The sequence below is a fragment of the Podarcis cretensis genome (assembly GCF_951804945.1).
Source record: "Podarcis cretensis genome assembly, chromosome: 2".
In the NCBI taxonomy this organism is placed as follows: Eukaryota; Metazoa; Chordata; class Lepidosauria; order Squamata; family Lacertidae; genus Podarcis; species Podarcis cretensis.
The window spans coordinates 56395495-56407876 of NC_137171.1; the positions used below are offsets into that span (position 1 = coordinate 56395495).

At 42.0% G+C, this 12382-nt stretch overlaps 1 protein-coding gene across 5 annotated transcripts in view; it reads left to right on the forward strand.

Annotated features, from left to right (window-relative positions):
* Positions 1 to 12382, forward strand: part of SEPTIN8 (septin 8) — a gene marked incomplete at its 3' end in the record, with an annotated part of 53225 nt that overhangs the window by 20803 nt on the left and 20040 nt on the right. For 4 of the 5 annotated variants that reach the window (XR_013836418.1, XM_079967987.1, XM_079967989.1 and 1 more), the window contains exons 2-6: positions 564 to 678; positions 3198 to 3393; positions 5147 to 5333; positions 9668 to 9829; positions 11816 to 11912. Coding sequence is in view for 4 of the 5 variants with exons in the window: in XM_079967987.1 (XP_079824113.1) it covers positions 564 to 678; positions 3198 to 3393; positions 5147 to 5333; positions 9668 to 9829; positions 11816 to 11912 (757 nt within the window). The remainder of the gene's footprint in view (positions 1 to 563; positions 679 to 3197; positions 3394 to 5146; positions 5334 to 9667; positions 9830 to 11815; positions 11913 to 12382) is intronic. The other variant, XM_079967990.1, reaches the window with a different exon arrangement.

Here is a 12382-nt window from a genome sequence, read left to right on the forward strand (position 1 = left end):
TTCAGGAGTGCGGGTGAACAAAGCTGCTTATGGCAGATTCAAAGGAAACAGATCAAGGGCTCCCAAAGCTGCTCCCCTTGGCTAACACGATTCAGATGCAGGAGACTTTAGAAAATGAAAGGATTAAGAAGTAATAAATAAAACATGCGAATTTGCCTCTTCCCTCCCCCGCCACTCCTTTGCACAGTGAAAGCTGCCGGATCCGATTGTGTGTTGGTTTTCCTTTTGAAATGGCTTCACAGTTGAAGCCTCCTGTCTCTTTAAGACGATTCCTTGTTAGATCAGGGAGAGTTTCTCTCTCTCCTCTCTCTCTCCCCCCCTTCTTTTTCTGATGCTTGACTATAATTACCAGTATGTCTGGAATGTGGCATATAAAAACATAATAAACCTCTGTGTGGGCAGCGCTAGGATTGCTTCTGTGACTAGGGAGTCTGCTTGGCTTCAAGGGAAATGGTAGTGTGTTTATGGCTTTTAGATTTTTCACCCAGTCTCCAGTTTCTGCTAACCTCCTTTCAGAAAACCCCTGCTAAATAATAGCATTCTCTTTTTTCTCCCCCCTGCAGAATGAAGAGAAACGGAATCTCGCTCTGGGAGGCCATGTTGGATTTGACAGTCTTCCTGATCAGCTTGTCAGCAAATCTGTAGCGCAAGGCTTCAGCTTCAACATCCTCTGTGTGGGTGAGTAAAGTGTGCACTGCAAACGAGAAAGGCACTTGGACAAAAACAACACGTAGAAGAAACCAACTTGTTAGAAGCCTGGGGGAGCCGGTTGCTTAGTGGAAGAACACGTGCTCTGTATGCACACAAGGTCCCAGGCTCAATCCCTGGTGTCTCCAGTTAAAAGGGTCAGGAGAGATCTCAGCCTCATCTACTCTGACAGTAGCTCTCCTAGGCTAGATGGACAAAGAATTTGACCTGGTGTTTTTCAGGCACTGTTTTCAAACCACAGCCTTCTGCCCATGGTGGCGGGTGCCCATTGGGACTGGACTAGTGGGGTCGAAAGAAGGGAGCCCTAGCAGTAGGTGGAGTCAGAGCCAATGACAGGCTGAGCTACCCTCCTTCCTGGTCTGGTCGTAAGTAAGCAGGCAGGCAGGCAGGGGCTGAATGAGGGCAGGCTGAGTTTGGTGGGTGGCTTCCCCATTGCCTTAATAGAACAGTCCCAACACCTTATACCATGGCTGATGCGCAGAGCTGAATCTCCCAAATTTGAGATGTAATGTACTTTGTTGAGGCAAGGCTAAAACTACTAATACGATTTCAACACCATTCACCCTTTTTTTCTTTTTAGTGAGGTAAGGGCTTTGCTTGCTTTCTATATGACTGGGTTTCATGTGATATTGATGAAGGCCATGACTTCTACATTGCTTTCACAACTGTGAAAAAGTCATGTTAAGAAGCTGGATTTTCAAGTAGCTTGCATTTCTAATGGCTGGACCTGCTCCTATGAGATTCAACCATTTCTTAGAATAAAACTCGGTGAATACAGGATTAGGTGGCTTGCACCATATGTTGTTGCTGAAGCTGCTGCCTTGCTTGTTTGCCTTCTCCTCCATAGTTTGATAGAGTTGTCTCCCCTATCTTATGACTTTCACAGGGAGCATTAAAGTTACAGTGGTTAGATTGGAATCGGATAGGAATAATTTGCTTCTGGCAATGATAATTGGGGCCTTTGATCTTTGTTTTAATTTTTGAAACATGCATATGATTGCTGGGGAACAGGTTTTGGTCTCCAGAAGGCAACCTACAAGGCCAAATTCTTGCTTTTCTTTTTGCAGATTTAGTTGCAGCAAAAATTCTATAAATGCTTATTGTGCTAATTATAATTTTTCCCAGTCCAATCTGGCGAGTATTGGAAAATACTTTTAAATACTTTGTTCTATGTGCTCATGGTTTCTGCTTAGTAAAATAGCTCAGGAGAGAATTTAATATACTCCAGGTCTCTGCTGAGAGCTATAGGTGTGTACAAAAACTTCTGTGTGATTTTGTCACACTCATTGGTATATTTCCCCTTCCCCTTGTTTTTCACATCACATCTTTCTAATCAGCTAAGTTATTTAACCAGGGAAGCATCATTTATTTTCTGTACTAGAACAAATGGGGAGCAAATGATCATAATTGTGGTGGGACCTAAAGAAACAGAGCGATGGAATTGGGATATTTGACCTTGACCTTGATATTTGACCTTGATTTTAAGGAAACCCCCAATAATGCTGAATTCCTTTCTCTGTTCTCCATTCACCGCAGATTAATGTAACAAAATAAAGGTGATCGACGTTGATTCTGACAGGAAGACTAAGCATATACTGTAGTTGTGTAGGCAGCTGTATGGGCAAGCAGGAAGGATTAAGGTTAAAGGCCATAAATCAAAAGAAATATATAAAGACCCTTTCTGTGGCTTGGAATGTCTTGATAGAATCTCAGTTACTAATGGGACTGGGCCAGCCTCGAAAGCTTTCTGTTAACTCATGTTTCAAAATATACCCACACTTCATTGCCTCTCTGACAAAACAGCTCCACTATTTCACAAGCTTGGGTAGCCGCCAGCCATAGCCAGGAGCAAGTATTCCCTGCTTCACTTCCCATTTGCTCTGCCAGCTCTCCTTGCAACATGTCCTTGCATCATACACCAGCCCAGGGGTTTCTGGTGCTCTGCCATCTGTCAAATATCCAGACTAGATTGAAATTATTACACTATTCCACACTGATTCATGATCTCTCAAGGGGAGTTTGCCCATAATTAGAACATTGGAAGTTTCCTATAGGGTTGCGGAGAGATCGTGTTGACATTCTGTAAACCTTTCCCTTATTAGTCTTCACATCTCGCTGCTCTTTTCAGTTTTATGTCTGGAAAAGCAATGCTAGCCCGTGGCTGCTTAGCAGCACAGAGGATCGAACTTAAAAGAAAGTGGCATGTTTATAGAAAGGATATTGCCTCATGCTATTAATACTGCCTTTTGCTCCTAAAACAAAGGAAGTGGGTGGGAGGTGGGAGACACCATCTGTGTTTTAACAGAGATTGAGGAGTTGCACATACTGAAGGTTTGTTTTGTTTGTTAGAAGCCTTTGGGGAGAAAGCTGTAGACAAATCAAAGGGTCTTTATTGCGAACTCCCTGAAATCCATTTGTTCTGAAATCATGAGAAATATTTAGCGGGGAAAAAGACAATGATGCATCTCCTTATTTCTGGAATTTCTCAGGTGAAACTGGCATTGGGAAGTCAACGTTGATGAACACTCTCTTCAATACAACATTTGAGACCGAAGAAGCCAGTCACTATGAGCACGCTGTTCGCTTGCGGCCACGGACTTACGACTTGCAGGAAAGCAACGTCCACCTGAAATTAACCATTGTAGATGCTGTGGGGTTTGGGGATCAGATCAATAAAGATGAAAGGCAAGTCACTTTCCGATTTGGTGCAGAAAAGCCTGCAGCGCTTTGACATGTAAAGGAATGTAATGTCTTGGGAATATGCTGGGCCTCACATGAGAGTGGCCATGCATAATGTGATCAGCTGCTTTGGGCGGCCTTCGCCAACCTGGTTCCCTCAAGATGTTTTGGACTACAACTCCCATCAACCTCAGCCAGCACAGTCATTTTGGACTGCAACTCCCATCACTCGCTGGGGCCAATGGGAATTGTGGCCCACAACATGTGGAGGGCACCAGGTTAACAATGGGCAGCTTAGGACACAATGATTTACTCAGCTTATCCCATTCACAGTTGGGCTTGGTAGGACATTATGTACTGAATGTTGACCCTGAACCTCTGGCCTTTGGACATACCAGCTGTATTGATTATTGATTACTCAACTCGGTGGGTTACACCTAGATTGACACTTGAGGTGCTGTTCCTCTCTTCCATTAACTGTTTCTGCCTATCCTCCCATTGCTCTGAACAGTAAGCTAATTGGTTCTTAAGTTTTGCCCTGACTTATTTGCAAAATGGCGGCTGCTGTGCCTCATCCAGAGTGAGGGAAATAACAATTTGGAGGAAGGAATCCTAGGTCCATAATGGCACTGAGCATCAACAGGAGAGGGTCTTTCAGTCATGCTTGTGGGCTTCCCAGAAGCATCTGGTTGTTCACTGTGGGAAACAGGATGCTGAACTAGACGGACCTTTTAACCTGCTCCAACAGGGCTGCTCTTCTCTTTTTGGGCAGATGATAAACAATCAGTGCTTTCTCTGTTCCTTTGTGACCCTATCACTTTGCATGTAGCCCCCACCCTTCTCTGGCTTCCATTCTTTGAAACAAGTAGATGAGGACAGTTGATGTCTGAGTAAAAGATGCATAATGTAATGCAGACTTGGCACCCCCCTCCCATGCTCTTTTTCTTCTCCCACACTTTTTTTTTAAACCCCGATAATCCTTTTTAGGCTGTGTAACTGAAAACACTTGTTTAAAACTTCAGCGTTTTAGTTTGTAAGGATCAAATCTCTTACCGATTTTTTACTTTTCAGGGTAGCTTGTGGTTTTCCTCAGCCATGAGGAAAACTAGTTGCAAAAAAATAAATAAATACCCACCAGTTGGGACCTTATGGTGAAGGGTGGGTAATGAATTGAGTAAATGCCTCTCAAATATTTATTGTATTATACATTAATTATGTATTTCTTAGTTATATTTGTATCCTGACCTTCATCCGGGGAGTGTGGAACAGTATTTTAGCCTTGCAACCACTCTGTACGGTTGGTTCATCTGACAGATGGTGACTAACCCAACTAACTCTGTGAACTCCGTAAATGAGCTGCCATTGGATGCTCACTTGACATATGAACAGTGTGAAAATCCTTGGTTATAACTCAAGTGTGTAGTGAGTAACTGTGGTTTCGTGTTATCACTTCTGCTTTATAACAAAGTTATCAAGTTCCACTCATTAGCATAACACCCCTCCCCCCAGAAGTGCTTTTGGCCTTATTTCCAGTTTCACTTCTTGTGTACGCACCACCTTCTGCCTAATTTTAGCTTTACCTCATGAGGTAACCTGTCATCAGTTAGCACTAAAAGTTTTTAACATCTCTTGCACTGAATTCTTATCAAATCTTGGCAGATGGGGGAGATTTGGCCATTTCTTTCACAGCATCCTTGAAAGTACCCAGTCATCCTTTGTTAACTTTAGCATTCAGGTTGCTAATGGAATTCGTTTTTAGTTACAGGCCGATAGTAGATTACATTGACACGCAGTTTGAAAACTACTTACAAGAAGAGCTCAAAATCCGGCGTTCCCTCTTTAATTATCATGATACAAGAATCCATGTCTGCCTTTATTTCATCACTCCAACTGGTCACTCGCTGAAGTCCTTGGATCTGGTAACCATGAAAAAGCTGGATAGTAAGGTATGTGCTTTACCTCACACGTCCTACGAGCATTGACTTTCAATTAAGTACAAGCTTTGGTTGGCGCCTTCAACCACCAATCACTGTGTAATTTAATTTATTTGCTTCAGTTTTCTGTACGCCACTTAGAGATTGTTTTAAAATATTAAGAGGCATAGAAATGGTCTAAATCAATAAATATAAATGTTTATTCACTTCTTCTGCCAAGGAGGTAAAAGACTCCCTGTTCTCAGCAGTTGCCTTAGACACTATCCTTCCCACTTCATTACACTCATTCTAGGCCACTTCAGCGTTATAAAATTTGTTGTTGTGAATGTCTCTCTTTGAGCAATCCAGAGTGCATCAACAGTGCTGAGATATGCATGGATTGGGGAAATAGGTTAGGGGAAGGAAATCCTGTAGGCTTATGGAATTTACGTATCACTGTTCTGCTTAAAGTAAGACAGCCCTGACTATTGTGTGTAGGAAACAACTTAACAGAAGTTATAAGAAGATGGTCAACGCCGTAAATCAGTTTGTGTTAACGGCAGTTGTTCTGATGCAGTAGTCATTGGGATGCATTGTTCTGGTGAGTTCAATAAGGCAGCAACCATTTGTGGCTGTAGCCAGATGTAGACCATCTTAGCAATGCTGATAATTGCTTCCATGCAGCATGTGCTCAGCCAGCCAACTCTCCTCCTAGCTGATGACTAGGTGTGTGATGTTCAAAGTGAAAAAGCAAGTCTTCTGAAGTCCATGCTGTGAGGAGAGCTTGAGGCAGAGGGCAAAGGTCATTCACGTGAAAGGATTCATGTTCAAAACAAAAAAGTTCACATTTTTATTGGGTGACCTTTTTAACTTTAAGAACGTAAAACATTTTAAATGACCAAATGATATACTTTGCTAAGGATTAATTGGAACACCGCATCTGCTGAGGAATAGAGATGAGTCATTTATATATTTTGGCTCCATCAGCTTGAATCCTGAGCTTCATATGCTGAGCTTTGCCCACTACTTTTGTGTGTTGCTGTTTGGAGGCTATACTATATCCCCACCCCACCCCCCAGCAACCACTTCTGACACTGGCAGAATCCTTAATCCTGCATGCATAGATATTTAATCAGATTCATATGTGTATAATGCTCAAGTATGCATATGTAATAGAAAAAAAGAGAGAGAGAGAATCAATCCCAAGTAAACATTAAGGTCTGGTTGATAGCTCCAGTTTAGTCTTTGTTGGCATATGAAGTCAGTATTTAAGATATCGAGATCTCAAAGCATGGGGCTGACAATAAAATAGTAGAAATAACAAGTAGAAAGACAAGTGGCTAACTAGGATTGTGTGCTTCCATTGCAGAACTTTGTCATGTTTTGTTCTCTTTCATTACAGCTCACAGGAAGTTCTTTACAGGGGCATAAATATTAATATAATAATAAACAGTATGTTTCTGGTGGCCAGAGAGGTATCCTAATTTTTCAGAATGGAGTGCCTTGGTAAAGAAAATGTTATGATTAAGTGTAGTCTGAACCTCAGAACCCAGGTCTGTGGGATACGTAGGAAATAATGCTCTCAATTTCCAACTTGCTCTTTGTCCCTTTCCGAGAGCTGCTCCTGATTCAGATGTGGCTTGGATACTACATTGGCTTGAGATCAAACATCTGCTTAGCAAAGATGTAGGCATCTGAACTGGCTACGCATTGATGGGGAGGGGGGCAGCTGTTCAACAACTCTGCAATGTCAGCATGGTGATGTCAGACACTGGGTAGACTGTCTGGGTTTCCTGTGATATTAATGTATCTGGTTCATCCAAATGACTTCACCAGGCTTTTCCAGGGTGGAGGATCATTCTCCGCAGTTCTCTCTCCCATCATGCACTGGGGTGCCGCTGAAGTCATAACCAAAGGATCTGTTGCCTACTTTATCTGATTACTTCCAGACAGCCAAAAATGGTCTTCAAAGCTGAATTACTACATTAAATAATAGATGGCTGAGATTGCACCATGTCTAGCCGTTCATATCTTGACACTCACAAGTTAAAAGTATCCAACCCTATCTCATTTACCCCTTTATCTTAACTCAGCATACATTTTGGCGCAGTAAAGTACAGCTCTGTTTTGGAAAACCACCTGTTTCTAAAAGGGCTTTTATGATACATGTATGTTTTATTATGTTGGCTTCGATTTTTAGCATGCTGATGTTGCATATCTTTAATCTCATTCCATGCTTGCTCTTTCCTTGTGGTGGCTTCACCTGATAATTCAGAAGAGAGATTCTAGCTTTGTTTCCAGCTCTGGGAATGGAATTGGGAGTGAAGGTCAAGAAGATGCAATTTTGGATGCAGTTTTGCGAGGACAGATTGATTACCTGTGGGGATATTTTAAGAGAAATCCCAAGATAATGAAAAGTTGTCCAGCTTGCTCTATAATTCACAATATAGTGATGGGAGATGGTGGCTGGGCTCCAAAGAACTGAGTGGGCTTGCACAATTGGCTTGGGTCAGCCAAGTGGCACATTTTACTCTTTTCAGCAGCTGACTCTCAAGCTAGATCACAAACTGCTTTTACAACTCTTTCTTTTCCAAAGCAGTTTGCACTGAAGGTGTGAGGGAAGCTGCTGTTTAAGGAAAAACAAGCCTAAAGCCTCCTTTGGGTGAACAGACTAGTTTTGCAGTTATTTTAATCCAGGCCAGCACTGACAACTGTGTCTTCTTGATGACCCTGACAGTGCTTTGTTGCAGCAAAAGAGCAGTAAGCCATGCACCTGCCAATTCAATGCAAATAGAATTTGTGGGAATTTTGTTCTGTAGGCAGACATGGAAAAGCCATTGTCACTCAAGAACTTGTGTGTTGGTGGGCCACCAGGCATTCAACTTTAAGCTCAATTTCCCTGAAGTTGCCTGGCTTGCTTTTTCATGCTGCTTTTTTAGAGCGTGCTTCTCTGTTCTTTTTGGAACACATCCATGCTCCCCCCCCCCCATAAATTCACCTTTTAAAAAACCCAGCACCTCTGCATTTCTTCAAGCTAATTGCTGGAATCAGTGAATGCATGGTTTAGCAATTAGGTTTAAGAAATAACAACATTTTAATTGGCTGCCAGTTGCTTATAAATTCCATTTGTTCACAAAGCCTGCCAGGAAATTAAAGCAAGGGGAGGCTTAGATCTAAAGCACAACATGCTCTTTTCCAACAGTAGCATACAATACCTACAACCTGTTTAAAGTCTTACCTGAGGCAGGGAGCTCCCAGAGTTGCACCCAAGAGGTTCAAGGGGCTGCCATGGAATGGAAGTATTATTCACACACATTGTGTGTTTTCTGTTTGTATGGAGGGGGTTATGAATCCTGGCCAAAATCTCTCTTCCTTTGCCTCTTGAAAGCAAACTACTGTTATCAGACAGGATTAGAGCAGATCAAAGTAGATCTCTGCTTTACTTTATACCCATGGTACAGTCTTGTTCATCCAGATGTTTTGGACTACAACTCCAAGCTAGCTGACTTACTGCAAGGCCTCAGAAAAAAAAAATAGATTTTTGTGATAGAAAGTCAATTTTTTGACACTGGTTAGATTTAATTGTGTCAGATTGACTTCACTCAGAATAGTTCTTTTTTCCCTCTTGCTTTACTTTGAAGGCCCTAATCATACTACAGTGGACACTTGCGTTGCAGACGTGATCCGTGCAGGATGCACGTTCGCAACCCGCAACTGTGCATGTGCGCACGTGCGGGTTGCGATTTGGTGCTTCTGCGCATGCGCAAAGCGTGATTTAGCGCTTCTGTGCATGCGCAACCACTGAAACCCAGAAGTAACGCGTTCTGGTACTTCCGGATTTTGGCAGTCCGAAACCCGAAAAAAATCAACCTAAAGCATCTGTAACCTGAGGTATGACTGTGCATACATTAATAATACTTGGAAGAATAATGTAAATTTCCTTGGATATCTGAATGCAAGAGAATACATTGTGGCCGAGGGTGGCTAAATACTCCATGCCTGAGTGGTAACACTTACTAGTTCAACTGTTTGATGTGACAGACTTGCATTCACAATGCTAAGCAACATTCTGCTCTTAGCTGGTGCTCCAGACAGCTTCTATTCAGCTAGCTTTTACTCAAGAGTAGACCTATTGAAATGAATGAACAGGGCTAACTTAATTAATTTCAACTATACACACTACTAGGAGGTTTTGAAATGAGTGGATTGGTGGCAACGGGATATTAAAGAAGAGCGGAGACCTAATTTAATGTGCTTATACAAATGAAGTTGGGGGAGCCTAGTATCCCTAACACAGTGCAATTAATGACAGGCCTCCAAAACTCTTTGGGGAGGAAATACTTCCATTGGTTTTATTTCTTTTGCAGGTGAACATTATCCCTATAATTGCCAAAGCTGACACCATTTCCAAGAGCGAGTTGCACAAGTTTAAGATTAAGATCATGAGCGAACTGGTTAGCAATGGAGTCCAGATCTATCAGTTCCCCACGGATGATGATGCTGTGGCTGAGATTAACTCTGTGATGAATGTGAGTAATGTGCTTACTACAACAAGTTTTTATAGTTTTGTATTGATAGCAGTCACGTATCAAAACTGAAGATTGTGTGAACTGGTAGACTCAGTTTGTAGTGGTGCTTTGGTGCTATTACTCCCATTTCTCAGTGGAGCACTCCTTGCTGTATAAGGAAACAGTGGGATCTTTAGTTGGGTTGGCTTTTGCGACGGCGCAACGGCCCTTTTTCCCCTGGTGCCGTTGGGGCATACTCACTTAAAAATAGAGTGCGCCTACCTCACAGAACACCACTTCCACGAATTCCCTCAAACTACCCCAGATTATCTTGTGGGGGACGTGAGGTAAAACTTAATAATTAGGAGTCTCAGGCAGGATTTGTTCAAATAAACAATAACGATTTTATTTAACAAGGAAGTTTATGACTCAAGTGGATAAAACTTAGGATACTTCAGTTTACAATGTTATTTCACTTCAAGGTTTTCTCAGTTGTTTCACACTTAATACTGTGGTTTTTAACTTAATACTTTGGTTCTTAACTTAATACTTTGGTTCTTAACAAGGTGGTACTTTCTGTTAGTTACACACCCCTTAGACAACCCTACTCCTGAGGTACTCCAAGTAATAGACCCAAGGTTTCACTGGTTTGGGAGTCTTCTCTTACTAGAAGACTCTCTCCCCTCCTGACTGGAATGAGACCTAAGTAAATTGTCTCTTTACAGCCTCTACTTTTCCTGTCTCAGCCTCCCAGTTAATCCCTGGCCTAATTACTCTTACAGGACACCATACACTGTCCTTCACACTAAGCTCAGAGACTCCTTTCTCTAGCTTGTGATATTTTCCTCAGAGTGGATGCTTTTACCCAGAACCAACTCTCACTCCCTCTCTTCCTGCCTATCCTCCCACTCTCAATCCCAACCTACTCCAAAACCTCCTCCCTCTCTCCAAATCCTCTCCTTTTCAATTCCCTACCCTGAACGGCCAGTCAGAGGCTGTCATACATTAACCCTTTTTTTTGCATGGGGAAAAGAAAAAGAAAATACTTAGGGACCCAACCAGCCCTAGCAAAAACAAACTTTTCTGTCACAGCTATCATCATATACAATAAATACTCATGGGTATTACCAAAATTACTTAGTACTTTCCCAAAAAATAGAATGCTGAAATGTGGTACACAAATAGTCCTACACAATCCAATTACCTGAACTGGACACTCTTTTTAAAGTGCCTCTTTCTTAAGCTTGCACTATGGTCAACTTCATACCAGCATACAGTGCCAGACAGAGTAGAGATCTGGAACATCCCTTTCACATTCATTTTTGGAATGGGGAGTGAATTTGCAATGCTATCTCTAAACATACTGTGGATGTGACAGGCTCTACAAGTTGCCTCTTCCCATACCTGAATAAGCTGTGGATTGTGGAAGCTGAGTGAGTAGGAATACCAGACATCCAGAGTACTTTCCTTCCTTCTTTCTTTCTTTCACCTTGAGTTGCGTCCATATAAAGACCCTGTTGGGTAGATCAATATGATTACTCATATATCTCAGATATAAGAAGTCATTGAGGCAAAACCTGTTGCTTGGTCAGTAGCTTGCCTACAGTTATTTAATAGTCGTGATTCACCCCATGAGTCCCATCTGTGGAAGCCCTGAGCAAGCAACGTGATGGTATACATCTGAGCAATGAAGAGTCACGTGGAATATGGAATATATAATCTACCCAAAAGCATTCCTTTTGGCAAAGGTTGTTCATGGAGAAAGTGACTGTGTGAAATCTTCAGTTCTTGGCTTATAGTTGAAAATGCTAGCCCCCCCCCCCTTGTCTTGTTTTAGTGTAACAGCAGAAGATTTTTCAGAATAAGTTTCTTTCTGCTGTCAGCAAAAATGCCAATACCACAGATGTGGGAAATGTGATTCTGTGCTATGAGGAGTTGAACTGAGGCTGAGGGCGCAAATGACATTTTATATTTTGCACTGAATTCCATGGTTATGTGTCATTTTAGGCTCATCTGCCGTTCGCTGTTGTAGGAAGCACAGAAGAGGTAAAGGTTGGAAATAAAATGGTGAGGGCTCGCCAATATCCTTGGGGTGTGGTACAAGGTAAGTCGGAAGCCAAGCCTCTTGACAGTGTTGTGTAAACTTTCCTTGATGGTTTCCTGTTCTTGTAGCTGTATCGGCTGTAGTCATCATTATTCATACTCGGAGTAAACCATTGAAATGAATGGACATGACTAATGGACCATTAATTCCAGTAGACCTACCCAGAGTATGACTAGCCCAATGGCTAGTTTACTAATGTTCAGTTTTATGCCAAAGTCAGCTTGCCCTCAGCTCCAGGAAATGTCACAGTCCTCTTTCATAAGGAACATTCCTGTCATGTCACCTTTAGATGACAATTAGGTTTTTTTCCTACTTGTGCTTGGCACCATCTAATTTTTAGCACCTGGCAGTTTATTTTGATGGCTGTTCTCTGTTTTCATTGCTAGGCTGGTATTTTATTGTGTCATTATACATTTTTTATTTTTACTGATTATTTGTCAGTTGCAGTATCTGTGGAAATGTTCCCGGGG